General features: G+C 32.2%; 1 protein-coding gene across 1 annotated transcript in view; it reads left to right on the forward strand.

Moving 5' to 3' along the window:
* Window positions 1-22,145, forward strand: part of LOC127719725 (uncharacterized) — a 264,736-nt gene that overhangs the window by 125,175 nt on the left and 117,416 nt on the right. The window contains exons 51-56 of the mRNA XM_052225963.1: window positions 368-674; window positions 3,008-3,421; window positions 6,737-6,863; window positions 7,757-7,851; window positions 11,503-11,688; window positions 12,950-13,130. Coding sequence (XP_052081923.1) covers window positions 368-674; window positions 3,008-3,421; window positions 6,737-6,863; window positions 7,757-7,851; window positions 11,503-11,688; window positions 12,950-13,130 — 1,310 coding nt within the window. The remainder of the gene's footprint in view (window positions 1-367; window positions 675-3,007; window positions 3,422-6,736; window positions 6,864-7,756; window positions 7,852-11,502; window positions 11,689-12,949; window positions 13,131-22,145) is intronic.

Here is a 22,145-nt window from a genome sequence, read left to right on the forward strand (position 1 = left end):
TAACCAAGAGTTGAACCGCTTTAAAGGTAAATCAAAGGATCATGATTAGTCACAGACTATAGCCAAGAGACAATGTATAACATTTTGGCAAGCGGTACTTCTATGTTCACCTTAGTCCAATTGACAATGATATTCTTTTCAATGCATGAGAGTCTAGATTAGTTTCACAGAATAGAAAATATTTGGTAATACAAAAAGAAAAAGGAAAATGGACAAAAAATAAAGAATACAGAAAAGTAGGGTTTTTTAAGACTATGAAAAATAGTGAATTGACAAAACAAAAACAAACAAAAATACGGAAAAATGGCATTAAAAAAGAATACAAATATGAAGACCCTCATTAATATTAAGTATTTTTTTTTATCAGAGACTAAGTACCACTGGAGTTCCTCTGTATTTTACAATGTATGCACAAAACGATGCTGGTGCGCGCTCTATGGCAACTTGTTCTTTACTTACATATGATGTAACTCTTCCTGGTGGTCGATTCACTGAAGACTTTTTATCAACCAGTAATCCAGCAGTGATGAGAGCATCTGTTGTTGTATACGAAGACTCTGATATAGTGTTGACACAAGTCGGATTGGGATATGGAAAAGATGTGTGGGGGGATCAAGTAATTCCATGGAACACTGTCAATGTAAATGCTGATGCCTTTGTACCACCAGATCTAAGTAAGTATTTGAGTTTGATATCGAAAAGAGATATGATGATCATGTATTAATACTCACAGCGTTTGCCTTCGAATTCAGCTCAACCACTGATAATATAATGATTATTGCATTTTTCAGCTTGCAAGAAATTCAAATCAATAAGATGTTTCATTTAGATAGGAAAATACTTATAGACTGACTTGTATACTGTCGTTTCTTTTATACTGATTCCCTGTCTGATAGTAAACTTTTTCCAGAGAAAGTAGTACCAGCATGAGCTTGTACTGCTTCCGTGGTTAGCAAGATACCAAACCTAAAATCTGGATAAATCTTACATACTTAAATCTGTCTGCATTACAGCTTCTTGAAAGTAAGTTAAAGTGGATTGCCAGAGGTTGCTTCAAAAAATTCTGGTTCTTTAATTTGAGTAAGATCAACAAAATAATACTTTAAAAAAAATGTTTAAATGTATAAAGATGGTTTGATCAATTTACAGAATAAAAAAAAATAACAATAATACATTCGAATATTTGTGCTTTTGGTAGAATTTTTTTAAAGGACATAGTATTTTTTTTATATAAATGATCAACATTAAACAAGCAGTTGAATAATACCGTAGGTTTTTCAATATTTGAAAAAAAAGTTTAAAACCTTTCAGATGAAGAAATCAGACCTTGCATACACAATAGTTAAGTTACTCTTACATTTAGAATTCCACACTTTTATTAAAAAAACCAAATTGAATGCTCTTCTAAACAAGCAGTAATTTAATGTTGCTCTTTAGTGTCCCCCGTGTTAGGCTTTGTGGGGGACATGGAAGTACCTGGTGTCCGTCCGTCTGCTCTTGTTAGAGCTTTCACAGGTAAAATCATTACCAGATTTTTATAAAACTTATACTATAGGTTAATATCAGCAATATCTCGGAAAAATTCTATAATGTTGGCCGATCGATTTTTTACAAAAAGTTATGCCTCTTGATAATATTAAATTTATGAAAAATGTCCTCGTTAGCGCACTCACGGGAACAATTCTTGCCAGATTTTTTTAAAACTCATACTACAGGTTAATATCATCAATATCTCTGACTAGTTCTATAATGGTGGACAATCAACTGTTTTAAAATAGTTGTGCCCCTCGAAAATATAATTTTTTTGGAAAATGGCCTAAGCGCTCTCACGGGTACTATTCTTGCCAGATTTTTATAAAACTTATACTATAGGTTAATATCAGCAATATCTAAGATTATCGACTTTTTTTAAAGAGTTATGCCCCTTGGAAATATAAAATATGTGCACCCCGGGGACATTAGGATTCTGTTCATTTATGTTTTTATGCCCCACTTACGATAGTAGAGGGGTATTATGTTTTCTGGTCTGTTCGTCCGTCTGTCCCGCTTCATGTTAAAGTTTTTGGTCAAGGTAGTTTTGATGAAAAGGAAGTCCAATCAACTTGAAACTCAGTATACATTTCTCCTATGACATGATCTTTCTAATTTAAATGCCAAATTAGATTTTTGACCCAAATATCACGGTCCACTGAACATAGAAAATCATCATGCAAGTTTCAGGTTAATGTTTTTGGTCAAGGTAGTTTTTGATGAAGTTGAAGTCAAATCAACTTGAAACTTAGTACACATGTTCCCTATACTATGATCTTTCTAATTTAAATGCCAAATTAGATTTTTTGATAGTTTTTAATTTAGTTGAAGTCTAATTAACTTGAAACTTAGAACAAATGTTCCATATAATATGATTTTCTAATTTAAATTCCAAATTAGATTTTTGATCCCAATTTCACAGTCCACTGAACATAGAAAATGAAAGTGCGAGAGGGGCATCCGTGTACTATGGACATATTCTTGTTTGTTCTTGCATATGAAAATCAGTAAAGATCAGAGTACTCTGGGAGTTTGCGCTATAGTGCATTCATCTTTTTTATCTGTCTGTCCATTTGTTTTTCAAACAAATAATTCCATATTTTCTCAGCAACTACGTTACCGAAGGACTTCATAATTGGTAAGCAGCTTGACAGTGATGAGTTGTAATATTTGAGCACTTTTCAGACCTGTCAGACATCTTCTTCCTGTTTTCTTAAACTTGGGAATTTTTCAATGAATTTAAAGTTATAAGTCACACTTTTCTTGAGTACTTCTGAACATAATGACTTCATAATTGGTCAGCTACTTGGCAGTAATGGGTTCTCAAGTGTGAGCATTTTTCAGATTTATCAAACACGGACATCCTATTTGCCGATACTTTGAATCAAATGTAGGTATTCTTCGTAGGACAATGTTTGCAACCTCTTGTTTTTTTATGATTAACTAACTTATCACTTTTTGAATAATCTTGATTTAGGTAATGACCCACATAACCATAAAGTTATGGAAATGTTCACAAACTTCAGAGAAGGTCGACTGATTGCGCCATTTGGAGGGGCGGTTACAAAGGAGGCAACACCTGGTGATTGTGCTAAACGATGCGCAGATCTGCCAAAAACCAAATGTATGAGCTTCAATTATGACTTTAAGGAGGCTACCTGTGAGCTGCTAGAAGGAATACAAGGTCATCACTACAAGCTTGCAGTGTCAAGATTGTTCCAGCACTATGAAAGACTTGGTATTGGACATATCTTGAGTTTTGATTACAATACTTTATGGCTAACCCATAATAAATCACTTTACTTCAACTTTCGTATCATAAACAATTTAGGATTTGAGAGTATCATTTCTACCCCTGGAATAATGGTGGATACTACGCCTCCAGAAACGGGTGAGTTATCTTTGAAGAGGAGCTCAAATAACAAAATTAGAAAGAGTTCATATGGTGTATATGTTTTTGATACAACATTCGCAAATAACATTAACCTATGATACAAATAATAGTAAAGAATGCATGTTACTAAAAGCACCTTTTATTTGTTTGCTTGAATCCAAAAGTTATACTAGGTAACTCATTTGATCCTACCAATTTTTATTATAGTACTTACTGTCTCGCCTACGACGAAAGTCATAGTATACAAGACATAGGGATAACTATTACTATTCCATGGTGGTGATGTAAACTATTTGAATAAAGCTTTGAATTTCAGTCGGCAGAAGACCTTGATGCTTCATTCCTTGTATGCAGATTGTTTATACTATTAAATGTCCATTGTCTTTGACCTCATTTTCATGGCTTCTCGACAGCTTGAAAAAAATCAGTTTCTTTGTCATATGATTATTTCACTTATTAAGAGTAATAGAATATTAACTATATTTGGTATATTGGTTCATTTTAACATCTACTTGTCAGTCAGACAAAATTCACCTGACCTAAACCTCATTTCATGAATCAGTGATCAAAGTTAAAGTTACACAAGTAGGTCTGTTTTTCAGGTACTATAAGCAGTAGGTCAACTATATATTGTTTATGAAATGATTGTAAGGGTAATTGTCAGTCTGGCATGTTTCATCTTACCTTTACCTCCTTTTCATGGCTCATTGGTCAATATTAAGTTTTTGTAATTTGGTCTGTTTATCAAGTACTATGAGTAATATGTCAACTATATTTGGTGTATAGAATGATTGTAAGATGCACAGACCTGTCTACCCAGTATCATATAACTTTGACCTAATTTTCATAGTCCCTTGGTCAATGTTATTTTTTGTGGTTTGGTCTGTTTTTCAAATATTAATAGCAATAGGTCAGCTACATTTGATGTATGTGATAATTTTAAGGCTTACATGTCTTTTCTGTCTGGCAGGTATCATCTGACCTTGACCTCATTTTCATGATTCATTGGTCAATATTAGAATTATTTGTTTTGGTCTGACTTTCAATTACCATAAATAATAGGTCAACTATATTTGTAGTATTGAATAATTGTAAGGTGTACATGTCTGTCTGACAGGATGTATCTGATCTTGACCCTTATTGTCATGGATCTTTAAAAATGTTAAGTGTATGTGATACTTGTAGTAAAACCGTTATCCTTTATACTTTCAACATACAATCAATTTATATATTTTACTAATAATTAATTGTCTGCAAGTTGATGTTTACATATAAACCATAGTCTCATGTACCATACCACATTTATCTATATTTTTTATGATTATTCGAATAGAAATGGAAGTGTTCTATTTGAGAGGAACTCATATGCTTGCCATTATGAATACTATGATACAGCGGTATATTACTGTTGCCTTTATATATTCTACTTTTTAATAACTATTTCGAATTTTATCTAAATACTAATACTTAGACATAATTGCATAAACAGTATACTAATAATTGTATCATTTGGCTTTCGAAGGGGCTACTCATTAAAGCTTAGTACAATAATGATAATTAAAATTAAACAACTCGAAAACACTACACTTTTAATTTAAAAGTTAATTGCCTAAACTATGCACCTGTGGTAGATCTAAGACATGTGATGCTTTTTGTTCACAAAAACCTGTGGTAGAACCAAGACCAATGAAACAATTCTAAGAACCAGTGGTAGAGCCCGGACATTTGAAAACATTTATTAGAACCTGTGGTAGAACCTAGACAGGTAAAATGCTTGAAACCTATGGTAGAACCTAGAAAGGTGAAACAAGCAAAATCCTGTGGTATAATGTAGAACCCGGACAAGAAATTATTCCTTGTAACCTATGGCAGAACCCAAACAGGTGAAAAATGCAATAACCTCGGGTAAAACCTAGACAGGTGATCATTAAAAACAAACATATATAAGAACCTGTGGTAGATCCCAGACAGGTGTTTTAAATGAGAATTCCTGCGGTTGTTTTTCTTAAATTTTTGTAATTTCTTACAAAAATCTTCTCCACCTAGTCTACTGAGCCAAATAGAAATATACTTAACCACAATTTTTAATAGCCTATCATGATTGGAAAAGGATCCGATGACCCTGCCATCGAACCAACATGGCTGCTATGGCTAAAAATAGAACATAGTGGTTAACTTTAGAAATCTATGGGAAAATCGTTAAAAAATAATTTTCAAATTGTCACAACTTGAAAGCTAATTTTAATAATGATAAAGAGTCTGCAGTAACTATGGGATGTCCTCCTTTTAATTTAACTACTCGGCCGAATTAAACCAAAATTTACCTTAATCATTATTAGGGTATCTAATACTCTATATTATGATTTTATCCTTATTTTACCTGATTTCCAAAACCACAGTTGATACATGTGAGCGACACAGGCTCTTGAGAGCCTCTAGTTTTGTTTACCACGATACCTGAGAATATGATTTGAAATTCTGCACAAGACTTCAATCAATTCTAGTCTGGACATCAGTGTATTAAATTACTTTGTTTGTCAGAAGTACATCAGAAGAAGTACAAACAAGGAATTATTTGAATCTGGAAAAATTTGAAATCTGGGAAAATGATAAGATATGTTTGATGAAAAACTAAATGAATTAAAGAGGGTAATCGGAGGGTGTTAAGGTAGTTTATACTGAAATATCAGTGAAATTAACTTGAACCTTAGCCATGTACGCATCGGTAAAACCCACTAAATTGTAGTAAATTTTCATCATATATATTTTTTTTTCAATTTCCCAGAATTCAAATTATTCCAGATTCAAATAATTCCTTTACATTTTTTATCTGAGAATTGCATGAGCTACAAGGGGTGATTTTTAAAATGAAAAATAAATCTGCCTCTGATATTTTTTTTATTGAAATATTAATGAAAATGATGACTCTCTACATTTCAATCCTTATTGTATGGTCTGTTTTTTCAGTCCCTTAGTTTCATTTCTGTTAAAAGTGTTTAAAACATTTTAGGATAAAATAACTTATTTAAAGTTGTGATGGTTTCTCTATGTAAATGTCTTATAGAAATAAAAAAAAATTGAAAATGAAATAAAAAAATTGTCCACCTACCAGAAGCTAAGTATGGCTGGATGATGCTTTAATTTTGCAACATATGACATATATCATTGCTAATTGACTTTAAGTTTAAACATATGACAGAAAACATGGCCAATTGACTTTTAGTTTTTAAATATGACATATGTATGCCACAGCCGACTGACTTTTACGAACAGGTTCAGTAAAAAAAAATCCTACAACATATATTATTTAAGGTCCTATAAACAACATCACCATTGATTATTTGGAACTGGTAGATTGCAGTGCAAAAATAATACCAACTGATAGACAAGACTTCCGTATGTGGTGTAGAGATGAAAATTCTGTAGTAAAAAATCACAGGTATATATTATTGTTCTGTCTGATGCACTTAGTGATACATGTATTTGAAAAATATATAAAACTGTGTACTGTTGTATCTTGATAAGGATCACAATGAATTCTACAAAAAAGAAAATCACAAAAAGTTTATAAACGAGCTATATAGCTTGCTGTTCGGTGTGAGCCAAGGCTTCGTGTTGAAGACCATACTTTGACCTAATATGGTTTACTTTTACAAATTGTGACTTGGATGGAGATGATACAATTTTTAAATTACATTACATGTTTATTCTGTGGTTTGCTAGTTACTCAGAAACCAGTTTGATCGAAAGATGTGTTCAATTCATTTCTATTGTGGTCTTATTTTAATTATAAAGTTTTGAAATATAAATAATCAACATGAAAATCATAAGATTTATACACCAAGTTTCGTTGTTTCCAAAATACAATTTTGTACAACTTTAAAATATTTTCGTGTTCCTCATCACTGAGGAGTTTGGTACCTGATAATAATGTTTGTTTATAACATTTGTTGGTAGTGAAGAAATTGTTTGTGCCCTTATGAGACTATGATTATAACATTCTAGCAGGTAGTGTTCACTGCTTTCAACTTTCCAAAATATACAGAGGCCGGATTGAACAATACGTTTTCTGGAAAAGGTGTTCATTTAAGCCACTGCTGCATTCAACCAGAATCCAGCGTGAAGTTAAATAATTTTTCAGTAATTTTTTTATGGATTACATCTGACATCTTCTGGAAGGCAATTCATTCGATTCATAGTCTAGTTAACCGACCAAAAACTCTTTGTGAAAAGGCAATTAAATCTTTTAGGTTCGGTCAGGCTGCAGTAAACATATAATTTCTTTGCCATATATACAGTTTGAAAAATATCCTTGTTTTCCTTATTTTGCAGAGTAATACAGGATGGACCAGAATCATTATCAGTTTTTAATGGACCAATATTTATGAAAGATATGAAGTATACAAGAGCAAATAATTATATTTCAGGTAAAAATTAGTATCAGTCATATAATAAACAATGAGACAACAAAAAATATCAATTATATTTAACAATATGACCACAAAAAATATCAGTTATATAATAAACAATGTGACAACAAACAGACATAGTGTTTTTATGTTCCACTTTTTCTTTAATAGTACAACTTCGATACAAATAAGAAAACAACAATGGGATAAAACAAATCAGTATTTGCCCTATATGTCAATGGCTCAAGTAATTGGGAACACACACAGGATAAAAATGATCTACTGTCAGTCTGTGAAAGTTTTGAAAAATAGAACAACCCATTTTGAAGTTGTTTTACTAAAAGGTCGATATATATATATATATAGATTCTACTATTGCATCAAGTGTGACACCGTGTTTATCCACATGAGACAGAAAACTTTTCAAATTTAACTGTCGAGAGTGGTCAAATATCGTATTGAACGAGATTTGGTGTTGGAATCTGTTTCTTGAATGATTTTTAGACGATATACAGACAATCATAATCCTTCATTTATAATGATCTCCGAAGAAAGGTGTGATCTTTCTATGTTACTTAATCAGACATGGTCGTCTTTTCTCATGACGTCACATAGGAAATTCTGAGGAAAGCAATACAATTTGACGTCATAATCAAATTTCGACCAATGAAGAACTGAGATCAAAATAAACACACGTTGATTAAATAAAATAAGTCAACCGGTCAGGAAAATGATAAATCGTGTAAGAATTAGAAAAATGTATTTACCAAATTTTGCAGTTTTTGCCAAGTATTTAAAAAAACTATACTATGAAGATAAGGTGAACAAGACTTTCGAGTAAGTCAACACGAAATCCTCAGATAGTTACTGTTGGTTAACTTCTTATAAGAGTTACTGTCTCTAAATGACAATTTTTTACCAATTTTAGTGTTTTTGCAATATACTTGAATCTACGATATATAGAAAGTGAGATACTGTAAACAAAAAAAATTGATAAGCAAGACCAAAAAATGAAGTGACGGAAGTAGCCAATTGACTCTTCATTAGGGTTATTGTCCTTAATTAATTGACTTTATATTTTTTTTTTAATATTTTCAAGTTGACCCAGTTGACCTGGGTCAATCCTTGTCACAATCAGTTGATGAATTATTATATTAGAGGAATATCTTTCCGCATATTTTATAAGGGTAAGAAGTTTTACTTTTAAATAATCTTAGGTGATATGAAAGTCAAAAATGCTTTGTTATGCATCATTTATGAAGCAAAAGCGAGACATAGCGATCATAGATTCTGTCTTAGGCTGGTCGTCATCAGCATCGTCCAACTTAAGGTTCAATGATGGTTTAAAAAAACAAACTCGACAATGATTTTGTCAAACTTTCATGGAATTAATAAAAAAAAATTGAAGCTTTTTTTATGACTAATAGATAGGTATCCAGGGAAAATTTGGAACATTTTATTGTCATTTTTCTGTATTTTACTGATAAATGGACTTTTCACAGTTCACATTCAGTCTCGATCTAAGGTTAAATTTTTTAGTCATCAATAACTTTGTCAAACCTTCATTTGATTTTATGAAATTTAGACAGAAGCTTTTTTTTATCACCAAAAGACAGTATCCAGAACCAAATTTTGAAATATTCATTTTCATTTTTTGATATTTTACTGATAAAACAGTTGGCAAGCAAGTATAGATTTGGGTTAAAGATTTTTTTTAAACATTAATTTATTTGTCAAACCTTTAGGTTGCATTTCTGTAAATATCGACAATGCAATTTCCCATAGGAACTCCTTTTACAGTTAAAACTGTACCACTTTTACTATGAAGTTTTGAAATTTTTTTTTTATACTAGAATGGAAAGTTCATATGCACTACTATTTTTTTCAAAGGTCAAAATATAGGGCTGTGCGGCATATTTTCAACGTTTATATGCCCCGAACTTCTAAGAGTTTAAACTAACACTAAATTTCTGAACTTCCACTACCTTGACTGTAGGATTACCACAGATTTCAATATAAACAATATGCATATGTATATTTACTGGTACCATTCCCAGGTTATGTCTCTATGAGATAAAACATAAAGATCATAACTGGGAACCAGTACGTAAACAAAATTAATTATCTATGAATATTATATATCTCCCCAAAAGAGGCGTGGTTTGAGAAACAGCTGCATTTACAAAGTGCAACCTATACAAACATTTATTCAAATAAAAAACTCTCTAAAAACACTTTTTCTCACATTAATACTTATTTATCAGAATTATAGCCTTAAAGAAATCACTGCATATACTCTAAGTTTTCTTTTACTGTACATTTTATACCCCCTCCCCTGTTTTAGTTTTTTAAGGAATTTGAAAACAAGACTTTAATTATTGCCAGCTAACCATTTTTGCATGTTTTCTGACATGAAATGCCTAGAACCTGTTTAAAACTGTTCTGATAACAAATTGAAAGCATTTCAGATTACTGTAAATGTAATGTTTAGCAGTCAATCAATCCAACATTCAAGATTATATAAAGTATCAAATCATGCCTCTGTCTCCAGTCCACATCTTACTGTATGCCTATTTGTCAATGAAAATTCACAATTTCTGCCTTAAATGGTCAGTTTAGAATTTTTATCACAACAGTATCATCTCTAACCATATATCTGACATAATTAAGATAATATATGAACTAGTAGTGTTAAAACAAAGCCATATTTGCAATAGGTGTATGTATGCAGATACCAGTCTTATGTATAAATTCATATTTATATATTTACTGGTAACATTCCCAAGTTATGTCTCTATGAGATAAAACATAAAGATCATAACTGGGAACCAGTACGTAAACAAAATTAATTATCTTTGAATATTCTATATCTCCCCAAAAGAGGCATGGTTTGAGAAACAGCTGTATTTACAAAGTGCAACCTATATAGAATTGTATGAAACTTTATCAGAAGTATTTTAATAATGAAGAGATAATATCTGAGGCAAACTTTTGGGTTTATTTTCATTTTCAGTATCTTTCTGATTGATGGACTTGGTTTTTACAGACAGTCTGGGATTGAAATTTGTTTACACTTTAAATTTGTAAATCTTCATGGAATGTGATGAAACTTGGACAAAAGCTAAACTTCAAGATCAAGAAAAAGCACCTTAAAAAAATACTCACTTTTTATAGTCAACATTACACTTTTACACTGGCAGAAGAAAGCAGAGTAGAGACTCAGGGCTCTATACTATTACAATTTTATTTTGAAGAGTTTAATGATAAGCTCAAAAGTAGAGGGTGTTCTGTTTTACCATTGAAATTTCTTTTGCATTTTTTTTAGGAAATACATTTCGTATCTTCCTTAAAAATTTATTTATACCACTATACTGTGTGATGTGTCATCAAATTCTGGTTCACAGAATACTTTTATATATTCTTTCACAACATATATTAGCCATGTATGAAATTGTCATGGTCTGTTTATCATGAACTATAAATCAGAACTTTCTGAAACTTGGTATCATGCTTCATGTGGAGCATGTAATACTGTGTAATGCATTTTTAGATTCATTGCTAATCAATTTCCTGTTTTTCAAATTACTTATAGCATCTGTCTCGTCAATGACCACAAGCTCATTATTCAACTGTTTTTGTATACATTATGGTTATGTTTTGATGTTTTAGCAAACTGGGATGGATTTAATGACAAGGAAACTGGAATTTTATTTATCACTATAGCTGTTGGAACTGAAATTTGTGAAGAAACAATCCACGAACATCATGATCCACATTCTCATTTGTATGACAGTTCACAGTGGACACATAGTGCTATGATAAGTCCATTTCCAGCACCTTATGATCAGCTCCCAGGTATGTATAGAGTGTGGCAGATCTCAGTAGGCGCATAGTGCCATGATAAGTCCTATCCCAGCATTTCTGAGCAGCTATAAGGTCTGCAAAGGTTTGATATATCGCTGTGGACACATATTGATATGATAAGTTCACTCCCAGCACCTTATGAGCAGCTCCGAGGTTTGTACAGGATTTGACATATCTCAGTTGAATCACAATGCTTTGACAAGTCCAGTCCCAGCAACTAATGTACAGCTTCCAGATTTGTACAGAGTTTGACAATTTTCAATGGAAACACGATATTTTTAAATCAAAATATTATAGAAACTTTTAAAGGTTTTCAGGATTTTACACTTTAAATTGATTGCTTCTTCTGCTTCTGCCAGATAATGGCCACAATCAACAAACTGATTTTATTGCCATGGGTTTGGTGCGCATACAGAACCACCACCTCCCCCCAAATTATTTTAATTTAATTCAGCTTTGTCATCGAGGCTCTAAAAGCCTCGACTGACGGTGCTGATATAACCCACGAGGAAGAGCGTTCCAATCCCGGATCGTTCTTGGGAAGAATGAGTTTTTGCGATAATCACAGGAGGCCGATGGTAGTTGGAAGCAGTTATCATGCATGTTTGTAGACAGTCTTTTTGGTGGTATTAGACGTTCTTCCTTTGATATTGCCACTTTGTTGTTTTCTATTTTATAGAGCATAGTAAGTTTTGCTTCTTTTCTTCTTTCTTCCAGAGATATTCATTTTAGGTGTTGGAGCATCATGCTAACACTGGAGTTGTTTTAGTGTTTGTTTGATACATAACGTGCTCGTCTTGTTAGATTGCTACCAATACCATAAACAGAATTATAACGATTCTGTTATGTGTTTGTATGGTTAAGCTGCATTTTTTCTTACTACCTAAAAGCCATGTGCAATGTTGACATCATCATCATACAGATTTGACAGATGGTAAAAAAGGAGATGTGGCATGATTATCAAAAAGACAACTATCCGCCATATGTGTTCACTTCTGGGAAAAATGTTTGGGATAGTTTTTTCTGAGTCATGTCTGTATAGGTTGCCCCCTTCTAAATATTAAATAAATATCGGTCTTTATATGTCGTGTAAATGTCTTTGTTGAACTTGGTTCACTGACTGCTTCATTAGATAGGTGAATATTTCTTCGTTAGTTTTTAGTTTGTTTATTAATGAAATATGAGTAGGTGAAGACAACACAGATTAATTAATGATAGCATCATATTTAATTAAGCACTGTTATAATTTCAGATGACCAGTATTTTATAACAGTAAGAGCTATAAATGGGGTGAAATATGGAGGTCCCTTAGCAACAACTTTGTGCCACACAACTCCGTACATCGTTGATAATTCACCTCCAATTATATATGAGCTGTATAACATTCAGTATGATGAATTCCAATATAACCTTACCTACAGACACAATTCCTCGTAAGTATAAAAACCTTGATGGTCTATTGGTAGCATTTTGTATTGTAGTATGGTAGATTGAAGGTTTTATGAACATGAGCAAACAGAAGATTTTTATATATTTGTATTTGCTGCTTCGGAGCAAAAACTAGTTGATTCAGAACAAGAAATGGTACACTATATTCTTGTATGTTTGAATTTGACATAAATTTTTTGTGAGGCATGAGCAGGGTTCTTTCGTTTGATATTGACATGTTATCATCCTTAATATGAATGTAACATTCGCCATTGGTAACTTACACACATGATTCATCCTTGCATGATGGGATATGAAATTAATAATATTGTAGAATCAGGTCAAAATAAAAAGAACTTAACCCTACTGTTTCCAGTATTACCTCTACGAAATATTCTTCCTAGAATTAGCGAAGAATCTAGCAGGAACTATGTTAGAGTTCCTACTAGGAAAGTGTTCATAGTTTAGCCAGAATGTAGAAAAAAATCTGTCCAGAAAATAGCCGAAAAATTTAAATTAGCAGGAATTTTTGGTAGGAATATTGTGCTTTCTACCAGGAATATTTAAATGAGCAGACATAAATTGGCAGGAAATTAAGATTCTGACCAGAAAATTTGGTATGAATTTTTCATCATTTCTTCTAGAAAATTTTTTTTTTTAAAAGGAATCTAAAATATACAAAAAGTAGTGTATACACATATATACACAACTGGGTTAATCATAAGTATGAACCTCAACAAAAAGAAAAAAGGAAAAACAAGCATGAACTAACTTTCACTGCAAAATCACTGGGGTAAATGTGATATCCATAACTGCAAATATGTACATTGAAAGATGATGGACGATGTTTCTGGTCAATAGTTCTTTCGTCAATTTTGTAATAATTATGTATTATTCTTCAGATTTTCGTGTCTTTTTTAACTAATTACTAAGTTTGAATCTGAAGTACTAAGGTGTTTATTACAGTTCAAACGCTATAAATGGACAAAATCAAAATGCGGAGATATGGGTAACTGTGAAGACTGATATCCGTAACTGTCTTAAACTTTTAGAAAAGGGTATCCATAACTGTTGAGTTTTGTTGGTTCTGTGTCATTCATTATCCCCGATTAAATAGATCAGACGAAAAAAAATTCTGAAATAAAACTGTCATAAATACGTCAAAAGATTTAGAAATTGTCGGAATCAGAAAAATGTATGCACACAATATTATCACAACAATAGAAAAAATACGAATTCAACAACTTGCAATTGAACACGCTTACAATCCAAATGCAATCAAAAGGATAATCGTGAAATCTGATAAACGTTCTACATATTTATATGCTTTTAATTGGTCTTTAGCACATCCATGGTTCAATGTGTCCATTAAGGACTATACCAGAGCATGGGTCATCGAGAAATAGTTGAACTGGACACATTGTCGAAATGTGTCAAAACAATCGGTATCTGATAAAACGTCGAGTTCATAATTTGAATGATCGACCAAATATAAAAAAAGGATGTGGTATAAATGCCAATGAGACAACTCTCCACAAGAGACAAAATGACACAGATACTGAAATTAACAACTATAGTTCGATTTCCGACTTTCAATAATGAGGAAAGCGAATACCGCATAGTCAGCTATGAAAGGTCCCGAAATGACATATTTGAAACAATTCAAACGAGAAAAATTACGGCCTAATTTATTTATAAAACAATGAACGAAAAACAAATATGTAACACGGCAACAAACGACAACCATTGAATTACAGGCTCCTGAATTGGGACAGGCACATGCAGAATGAGGCGGGGTTAAAGATGTTAGCGGGCGCCCAACCCTCACAATAACCTGGAAAAGTGATGTAACAGTACAACAATAGAACAGCCTATAAAAATCAGTTGAAAAAGCAGATGAATTCAAATAAAAATACATCTTACAAAAACGCAGTGGACGTGGGAGGTTACTTGTACATCCCTATATCAAAAAGACACTTCGTACAGTCCAGACATGAGAGAACTCGCAGTAACTAAAAGCTAGTTCCAATTAAAGCCAATAACAACTAACAAAAAAATCATGCAAATAAGACTAAATTTACAATCACTACACACCCAACATCCAATGGATTTAGTGTAAAGACGTCATGAATAGTCAGAGAAAAACATGATCTTGTGCAATTCCAAGATACAGGTATCGACAGGTTGTAGAGCCACGAATGTGCATATGTATATAACAAAAAAAATAGTTCTATCAAAACTTCTGACTTTTCAACCCTGTATACCACCATTCCAAATATGAAATTGACAAATCGTCTAAAAGAAATAATCCACAATGCATTTCATTATTTAAATGGTAGCATACGCTATAGATGTATTGTTTTGTGATACCATACGGCATATTTTGTACATGGTGAACAAAAGGGAAAACATGCTACACAGAGGAACATGTGATCAGTATGCTGGAGTTTTTTTTTGACAACATATTTGTTAAATGATAGGTATACTTTTTCAAATATAGTCGGCATTTCAATGGTGAAAAACTGGGCGCCTCCCCTTGCCGACATCTCCCTTTATTTTCATATGAGTAGTAGGAGTTCCTTCCGTCACTTATTAAAACAAGAAGATCAATGAAACCAGATCATTTAATTTCACATTCAGATACTAGTATATCGATGATTTTTTTTCCATTAACATCTAACCTTTTCTGATTGAGCTCCATTAATATATCCTCAAGAACTTCCTCCGCATCATTTCTAGACTTATGTATACCTTGAATTTGACATGAGCGGTCATCTCACTACCATAATGATAAACAAGACGATTTTGAATTATAAATTCCCTAACCTTAGCAGCAATATACCAACTTCACATGCATATGGAATATATACTTTTCCAAACTAAGTCGGTATCCAAGACCTTGCAGCTGCTACTAAGAATTCAGAAAACATTACCAGTTTTTGAGCAGAACGTTGATGAACCAAGCATGTTAAAGAACATCTCGTCCTTTTTCTGAAAAAAATCACCAAAAGATACCAAGACCTTGTTGATATATATTTCGTATCAATTTCACAAAAATAATAATTGATGGTCTTGTAGTATAGATTATAAGTACTGACGTTGTTTACCATCTAAATGAAGTGTTATAGTGTTCTTTTTATTTGTCTCTGTATATTTATAACCTTTGCAGTTTAATCCATTTTTGGGGAAAATTCTTTTGGCGTGGCTCGGTACTTATACATCCCTGAATTGTGTTATCGTGCTACCGTCAATGTTGTACTCTTGTTTTTTTATTTCTCTCATTTTCTTTGTCTTAATGCCATTTTGATTTGGAATTTTATTTGTTTTATAGAGATTAAGATTATTAAATAATGATGACTGCTGTACCCTATTTTTCTTACATTTTTACCTATTATGTATGTTTATTTTGTCTACACAATGTTGTCAATATAATGTAAACTAATATTAAGCGACTGCCATAGAAGTGAGAGGTGTAGCAAGGTATACAACCAGTTTTAATCTACCATTTTCTACATAAGGAAATATCTGTACCAAGTAAGGAATATGTCAGATATTATTAATTCGTTTGATGGGTTTGAGCTTTACTACATTTTCCCATTTGCTAAAAGACTTTCCGTATTTAAATTTCCTTGGTATTTTTTTATTTTACTTTTTTTGTTATAAGCGATATGCGTGTCTTGGTTGCCACCCATATTTCATCTGGAATAAACTAAAGTACTTCCTTTAGCTAATTAGGCATGGTGCTGGTTTGGTTTTATAGAAATACAGAAAAGGTAGCCTGATAAATATATTTTCACACAATATTTGCAAAGATTTGCAAGAACAAATCTGATTCCGATTAATAACGATTTCGTTAACCGGAGACACTTTTTTAATTTCAAACGAGAAGTATAATTGTAAAGGAATAAAATCTGTTACGGATATCAATATTTGTAGTTACGTATATCAACAGCAATGTATTTTCTTCAGTATACCATATCATCGCGTTTTTTTTTTTTGACGACCGATTACTCCATTTAGCGGTTGAACTATGCAAAAAACCCATTGTTTTTCAGTTTAAAATTTAGTAAATTAGTTCAAAAAGACACGAAATACCGAAGAAATAATACATCATTATTTCAAAATCGACAAAAGAAATATTGACAAGAAACGTCGTCCGCCATCTTTGGATATACCTAACTGCTGTTACGGATATCACATTTACCCCAGTGAAAATTTTACTTTTGAATTTGCTGAAGAATCTGCAACAAAAATTACTAGTTATAAATGTAGATATGAAAACATATGGCCCAGATGAACTTCTACAAATAAAATATGTTTGAACTTGAATTGATTAATTACTTAATATATCTGGCAAGCTGGGACTATTATATTTGTGATAAGGTCATAAGGAAATCATCTTCTCAAATGTTCTCAGTTGACGTTAAAATATCACACAATGAATGAGTTTTACATGTTTTATCAAAACTCACAATAGCTGTGTCTGTCTATCATATCCAAGGACATTGTACTCCACATTTACACAGAGTAGTACAACTTAATACTGCATCGTCCTCTGTAACCGTTTTCCCTTTGACATTTTCATTTTATTAGTTATATTTGTGATAAGGTCATAAGGAAATCATCTTCTCAAATGTTCTCAGTTGACGTAAAAATATCACACAATGAATGAGTTTTACATGTTTTGTCAAAACTCAAAATAGCTGTCTCTGTCTATCATATCCAAGGACATTGTACTCCACATTTACACAGAGTAATACAACTTAATACTGCATCGTCTTCTGTAACCGTTTTCCCTTTGACATTTTCATTTTATTAGTTAAGCCCGTGATTCTTTCAATTGCTGCAGAAATAATTCCATTATAGTCCAGTCATTTGATAACACATTGTATATTCATCACAAATGACAAGGACTATCATCTGAGGAATTCAGATATTGAAGTATTGGTGGCCATTTTGAAAAACATGAATTTCCAATATATCATTTTTGTCTCGCCTTGACGGAGTCAAAAAGCGAGACATAGGTATGCAAACAATGTATTAGTTTGTGATTAGGTCTAGTTCATGGTTAACCACTAGTGGTAGGTCAATGATATTTGGTATGCAGCTGTATTAGCATTGGCACATCTCATTACCATGGAGATTATTTTGCCCCGCCCCCTCATTCAAGGTCTATTGACTTTGAAACTTTTCATAGTTTACATGTTCTAGTTTGTGATAAGGTCAATTTATGGGAACCACTAGTGGTAGGTCAATGATATTTGGTATGCAGTTGTATAAGCATTTGCATATCTCATTTCCATGGAGATAATTTGGCTCCGCCCGCTTAGACATGGTCAATAGACTTTGAAAATTTTGCTAAGTTAACATGTATTAGTTTGTGATTAGGTCAGTTCAAGGGGAACCATTAGTGGTACGCCAATGTTAATTGGTGTTCAGTTGTAGTAGCATTAGCACATCTCATTTCTATGGAGAATATTTGGCCCCGCCCCCTCATTCATGGTCTATTTACTTTGAAAATTTTGCTTAGTTTACATGTATTTGTTTGTGATTAGATCAGTTTAAGATGAACTGCTTATGTTAAGTCAATGATATTTGGTATGCAAATTTATTGGCATTTGCAAGTATCGTTTCCATGGAGATTATATAGCCCCACCCCTTAACATGGTTCATTGACTTAAAACTTTTACATACTTTTCCATAGTTTACAAGTTAAAGTTTGTGTTTAGGTTTGTTTAAAGGAAACTACTTATAATAAGTCAGTGGTATTTGGTATTCAGTTGTATTAGCATTGGCACATCTCATTCCATGGAGATTGTTTAGCCATGTACCTTCAGTCATGGTTCATCGACTTTGAATATTTGCATAACTTACATCTTGAAGTATTGCTATTTTAATTTCAACATTTGCATTACCATTTTTTTTTACTAATTTAAATTGGATATTGACCAAAGAAGTGGTCAAATAAGACATGCACATGTTTACGAAATGAAGGTTTCTGAATTAAAAGTTCCTTTACTTAAACATTTGCCTAATTAACATTTTACAACAGAAATTACGTATATGTTCCAGACCATATGAGTATTTGGACCGTGTAAGGTCTGGACTGTATGTGTACTTTTTCAAAATACGCATGCTGTCGGACTGTACGCGTACGGTCTGCCTAATATTAAGAATTGGTAAAGTTATTAGATACAAATGTATATTACAGATCAACATAACTTAAATCTCGAATTATTATATAAAAAGTTCAATTGTAATTGAAACTAATATTTTAACTATTTAAAAAAGTCACGCTAATTTAATATGTTTGCTTCGCATCACGGGGCGGAGCTATTATTTTCAGTCGACATACACGCCATCTCGAAATAATTACATATCATATTTAGATTCTGATTGGTTGCTTAATGATGCGGCTGTGATACAGCAACAGCTATTGGCTTAAACGAGATAAAGAATTGCAGACTTTTCCCGTTACAGGATAAGACATCAAATGCCGGAAAATCAACTATATGTATTTCAGTTCCGATCAACTGTCATTGATTCATGTTCGTTTTATTATGTATATATTGCACACTGAAATTCAACATTGAAATATTAATTATTAATACGTGTTTTTTTGCTTTGTTAATCTGTAATAATATGCACGATTTGTTTTGCTTAACAATGTTCCTATACAATGTTTACAAATATGCATTATCTGTATTCTATAACTTCTGACAATCTATGCACACCTCCAGAGTCGTGTCTATTTGTGTCTAAATGTTTTTATTTTCAACAAGTAATTATAAAATTTTAAAAGCATAGGTGTATAACGCACACTCTTGAAGTAAATCTATTTTATATCAATCAATATCTAAACATACCACATTTCCAATACTAAATCAACAACCACATGTACACATATTACCTTAAATAAGGACAGAGCGAAACAGTCAATAGCTTTTTAGAAAGCTCAAACTTGTTATATCCTGTGTTCAGCATGTCAGTAATACATTAATTGAATAATGTTCACTGAATTTATCGGAGGTAAACATAATGTGGGAAGACAATTTTATTTAAGAATATTTAGAAACTTTACAAAATAATATAATGCAAATGCAAAGGAACATGCATGAACAAAACAAGTAAATGTAAAAAAAATATGACGTTCCTTGTGGTAGCAAGTGTCACCTTGGGCGAGAGTACCAAAATAGGATTCAGACATACAATTAAACAAATATTTAATTTCAATTGTTCACTTATACACTTTATCATCTAATTATAATAATATCAATTTGTAAAACTAATAAAAAAGATTTTGATAAATATTTTTTTTAAATTTAAACCATATGATCCTAAAACATGTATGGTCAGTTTGTACTGGATCGAACGAGTATACGTATACTGTCCAAATACTCATATCGTCTGGAACATATATATCATATAAATTATGACCGGACTTTGTAGAAAATGATCAAAGTTGTAGATATTGAAAACACTGGAGCTGGATATTGAAAACACTGGAGCTGAATAACCTAATGAACAATGGAAGGATGTTTATGCCCCCGCTGCAGAGAAAGGGGCATTAGTTGTTTCCCTTGTCCTTTTGTAAGAAAATGGTTTCCGTTCTGTAACTTTAGTTTGTCTCAACCAAATGTACGGAAACTTATATACAATGCTTATTACCACAAAACTCAGATCAAGTTTGAATTTGGGTCGCGTCACTTTATAATCGTTCTTGAGGTATGTCCCTTTATAATTACATAATATGCAAGCGCGTCATCATCTGTGTCCTAAGGACACATTCTTCATTTATTTTTAATGAAATAAATACACAAAAGAGCATTTATTATTTGATATGTATATGTGGTAGAAATATAATAGGACATTTGATTTCAAAGCATTTGCATGATAATCATGTTTATATACATTTTTTTCTGCAAACATTCCAATTTGCCAAACAAACACACTCAATACCTTTGTAATATTTCTACTATAGCAAAATTAATAAACAAAAGGATGCAAAAACTAATGTATTTTCATAGCGTATGATATTTGTGTATGAAAATCTTGTGTCGCAAGGAAAATACGGGAAACTAAACTACTTTACACAAAAGTTATAGTCCAGTCGTTTTATAACACAGGGTATATTCATCACAAATGACAAGGACTATCATCTGAATACTTCAGATATTGAAGTATTGGTGGACATATTGATGGTGGCCATTTTGATAAACATGAATTTCGAAAATATCATTATTCGCTATTTGCATTGATTACTTTTTTTTTACTAATTCATATTTGATATTCACCAAGTTAGTGGTCAAATAAGACATGCACATATATACGAAATAGAGGTATCTGAATAAAAATGTCCTTTACTAACACGTTTGCCTAAGTAACATTTTACAACAGAAGTTACGTATATACCATATAACTTATGACCATGACCAAAATTGTACATCGAAAAAACTGGAGCTGGATACTAAAAACACTGTAGCTGAATAACCTAATGCACAATTGACTGGGAGGAATATGTGAAATAGCAAGAGAACACATGTGTAAATTTGCTATGCCAAGCAGATACAAAACGAACGGACATAGACATTTCAGCTGAGAATCAGTCCTTTGATGCAAGCATAAAAAGATGTTGTGCATTGATGGTTCTCCCATCGATTTATTTGGAACAGTTAAATGAAGGCCATGGAAATCTAGAAACACTATAGAATCACAAGGCAAAATGGCGCAGATCCTTTTGAAACAAATGTTCAGATCTCAAAATATTTCATCATTAAAAGCCAAAAGATACTTCTGAATTTGAAGATAAGTTGTCGATTGAAAGAAAACAGTAAACAACCAGTCATAGTTGAGATGTACTGGATCAACAAAAACAATGACTGCAGTGTATTTTTTTCTGTGGTGAGGTATCTGACAATCTTCACTATGCATCGTCATTTATGATCGACAGAATAGTGCATGACTGTGCACTTGTACTACAAAATAATGTCCTCATAGCAAAACTAAGTGGTGGAGATGTA

The sequence above is a fragment of the Mytilus californianus genome, unplaced genomic scaffold, assembly GCF_021869535.1.
Source record: "Mytilus californianus isolate M0D057914Y unplaced genomic scaffold, xbMytCali1.0.p SCAF_11, whole genome shotgun sequence".
NCBI classification, from domain to species: Eukaryota; Metazoa; Mollusca; class Bivalvia; order Mytilida; family Mytilidae; genus Mytilus; species Mytilus californianus.